This window comes from Echinops telfairi, unplaced genomic scaffold (assembly GCF_000313985.2).
Source record: "Echinops telfairi isolate 266 unplaced genomic scaffold, ASM31398v2 ScPeMD7_2291;HRSCAF=2852, whole genome shotgun sequence".
NCBI lineage: Eukaryota > Metazoa > Chordata > Mammalia > Afrosoricida > Tenrecidae > Echinops > Echinops telfairi.
The window spans coordinates 20,382,008-20,384,948 of record NW_022106189.1 but is presented as its reverse complement, the minus strand read 5'-3'; the positions used below and the strand labels follow the sequence as shown (position 1 = coordinate 20,384,948).

General features: G+C 59.9%; 1 protein-coding gene across 1 annotated transcript in view; it reads right to left on the bottom strand.

Annotated features, from left to right (window-relative positions):
- The window catches only part of CCL22 (C-C motif chemokine ligand 22), a 4,936-nt gene extending 2,782 nt beyond the window's left edge, over positions 1 to 2,154 (bottom strand). Inside the window, exons 1-2 of the mRNA XM_004704879.3 lie at positions 2,082 to 2,154; positions 857 to 980 (exon numbers count right to left, since the gene is read on the bottom strand). Of these exons, the coding sequence (XP_004704936.3) occupies positions 857 to 980; positions 2,082 to 2,154 (197 nt within the window). The remainder of the gene's footprint in view (positions 1 to 856; positions 981 to 2,081) is intronic.
- Positions 2,155 to 2,941: the final 787 nt, after the last annotated feature.

The following is a 2,941-nucleotide window of genomic DNA, read 5'->3' as shown; positions in this document are numbered from 1 at the left end:
AAAAAGGCTGGCCTCCCTAGCCTCCTCTCAAGTGCTCGTCCAAAGGGCCTGGGGCCTCCTGGCTCTCCTCCCGAGAGACCACCCACAAGGAGAGAGGACCAAGAAGGCAGCAAGGTTGTACTCAGTCCGATGGGTGTCCCACCTGCAGACCCGCCTCCGAGAGAAGCATTGGCAGGGTGGAGGAGCAGGAGGAAGAGGAGAAGGAGAGGATGGAGTCCCCACCCCAAGGTCTGATTTCTTGGGTAGCTGGCTCCCTCTCTCTCTGGCTGTGACTGAAATGGACTGGGCCCTTTGGGGGCAGGAGCCGGCGAAGGCTGGCCCCAGAGCAGGGAGAAAGAGGCCAAGGAGAGGAGAGCACAGGAGAAGACGAGAGGCTCAGGAGGACCTGTGTGCAGCCCGGGCAAGCCCTTGTTTCTTCCTTCCCAGAGGGGAGTGTTCACATCCCCCCACCAAGGCTGTTGGGAGGAGGAAGCAGGCTCCCCCCTCCCCAGTCTCAGCAGGGTGCCTGGCACCTAGAAGTCATCCCTTAATACTCTCCTTCTGGGCAGGAAAGGTTGCTTCCAGCTTCTCCCAGCGTGCTGCTGCGGGAAGCACCTCGATGGAGCTCTGGGCACTGCCCGTGGCCGGCCCTGGCTCTGCAGCACGTTCCCCTCAGCTCTGCATCCCCACTGCCTGGCCCAGAGCAGGGACGGGATCATCTTTAGCGAATGGCCACATGACTTCTGTTCTTGAGATGCCCAGCCGGGGCTGAGTCCTCCCCTCGCCGGGCAGCAATCCCCATCCTGGGCCTACCCCATCCTTCTACACCTGGGCATCTTGGGCCCCAGCTGCCAGCCCTCCCCAGCTCCCCACTCACACCACGCCAGGCTTCCGGCAGGAGTTCGAGGTCCAGAAGAACTCTTTCACCACCCGGTGGGGCAGGGGGTAGCGGATATAGTCCCGGCAGCAGACGCTGTCTTCCACGTTGGCGCCATAGGGACCTGCGGGGAGGGGAGGCTGACTCGTCACAAGCTGAGTCCCCCAAGGTCGCCATCCCCAACCCTCGGGGCTCCAGGGAAGACATGTGGCTTTCTGTTTTCATGTGAAAAGGTGTCCAGAAAAGTCTGACACCTCCAAGGGTCCACCCCCAGGCCTTCAGAGAAGCCCCTGTGGGACCCTGGTCTACACCCTGGGACGTTCAGTTCAAGGGGCAGAGACTCCGGCCGACTGACATTAACGATACCGGAGCTCCTAGATGGGACGCCGATGGAACTCGGGGGCTCAGGGAGCCTTAGACGCTTGCTATTAGTCAAAGGGGCCGACAGCATCAGCAGTGCCTGGGACTTTGCCCCCAGTCCCAGCCCTGCTGAGTCAGGGGACCATCTCAGCACAGTCTCCAGGGGGCCTGTTGGTGGGCTGAAGTTTTGCGCTCTCTCCACTATGCAATGGGTAGGGTGGCTGTCCAAAGAGGCAAAGGACCCATCTACGGTCCGAAGAGCGTGCCAGAGTCAGGAGCAGGGCTCAGGCAGAGAGGGGTCGCAAAGACCTGGGTTTGAGCCACCCGGCCACCTTGGACAAGTCGTTTAACCTCCCCACTTCACGAGCTCTTTCGCGCAAGACAAACCTCTCAGGAAACCTAGGAAACAGAACAACCCTTGTTCACGTTTGCCTGACTGCCCACGCCGGCCACTCGACTTCACTGGGGGTAAAGAGAAGCCAGGAACCCCTGATGGTGGCAGCTTCTGGAGCACCACTTCTACAGCAGGGCCAGCTCTCCCAGGAAGGGTCCCCTGCCCCAGTGCTGGCCTTGCCCCATTCCAGCCGGCTCCTCTTAGTGGCCCCTTCTTGCTAGCACCATGATCCTATGCTCAGGATCTCTGAGGCAGGGCTTCCCCAGGCCACACCCACCACCAGCCTCCAACTCGGCTGAGACAAACCCTAGACCCCAGGCCTTCCAGAACACCCACTTAATGGATGGGTAAACCAAGGCCCCAAGAGGCGCTGCGATTAGCCCAAGACTCTGTTGGCCACGTGAGGAAGGCAGTCCGTGGCCCGTGGCCAACTCTGGCCTCTGCAGGGAGTCCCCTGCCCCCCGGCCTCACCTGCTTCGGTGCACTGAAGCACCACTGTGAGGAGGACGAGGACGGTCCAGAGTAGAGTCTGCAGGTTGGCCATGCTCCTGTCCAATGGGTCCAGATGTCTGCTGTCACTGGGGGTCAGACAGGTCTGCTATATAAGCCTGGCGACACCCACAAGTTCGGCCAGTGTTAGTCACCGGTGAGCCCAGATTCTCTGACATTCAAATGTGAAAGAAGAAGTGGTGTTTCCTCCAACCTGGAGGAAATTCTCTGTGGCTCGGAGCCACTCAGTGGGGACCCCCAATCTCCTCCTCCCTGAGCCCCCAGGGACTTGAAAAGTCCCCTCCAGCGAGGGCCCTGGGAGGCCCGTGTTCCCCAGGGTCTGATCAAGGTGGAGTCTTGGTCATGTCCTTGGATGCCACGGTGACTCAGTTTCCCCAGCTGGCAATGGGGGAGACAGTTTCACTTAACAACCCTATTTATCTCAGAGATAGCTTATAAAGCTAGGGAGCATGTAGACAGGCATGATCTGCCTCAAAGCCTCCCCAGGAATTGAGACCCAGCTGGGACCACTGGTGACTTTTACCATTGATTTCTCGTCGGAGGGACAGGCCCACGCACCGCTCCATCCCACCACCAGCCTCCGTGGGGCTTGTCACGTGGCATCATTTGGACAGGTGGCATTCCCATCAACCATTTGCAAAGAATTTCCATACACTCCCGTTCTGCCTTCCCAGCTTCCACTGAGCTCCTCTTCAAACCCCCTCCTCAATCGATCACCATGCCCTACTGGTTGTAGTTCTGTCCCTCCTCTCCACCCCCATCGCCCCTATCCAACCTCACCACCCCCCTTTCAGGCTGAAGGGTGGGCTCCTCCGCCCCTC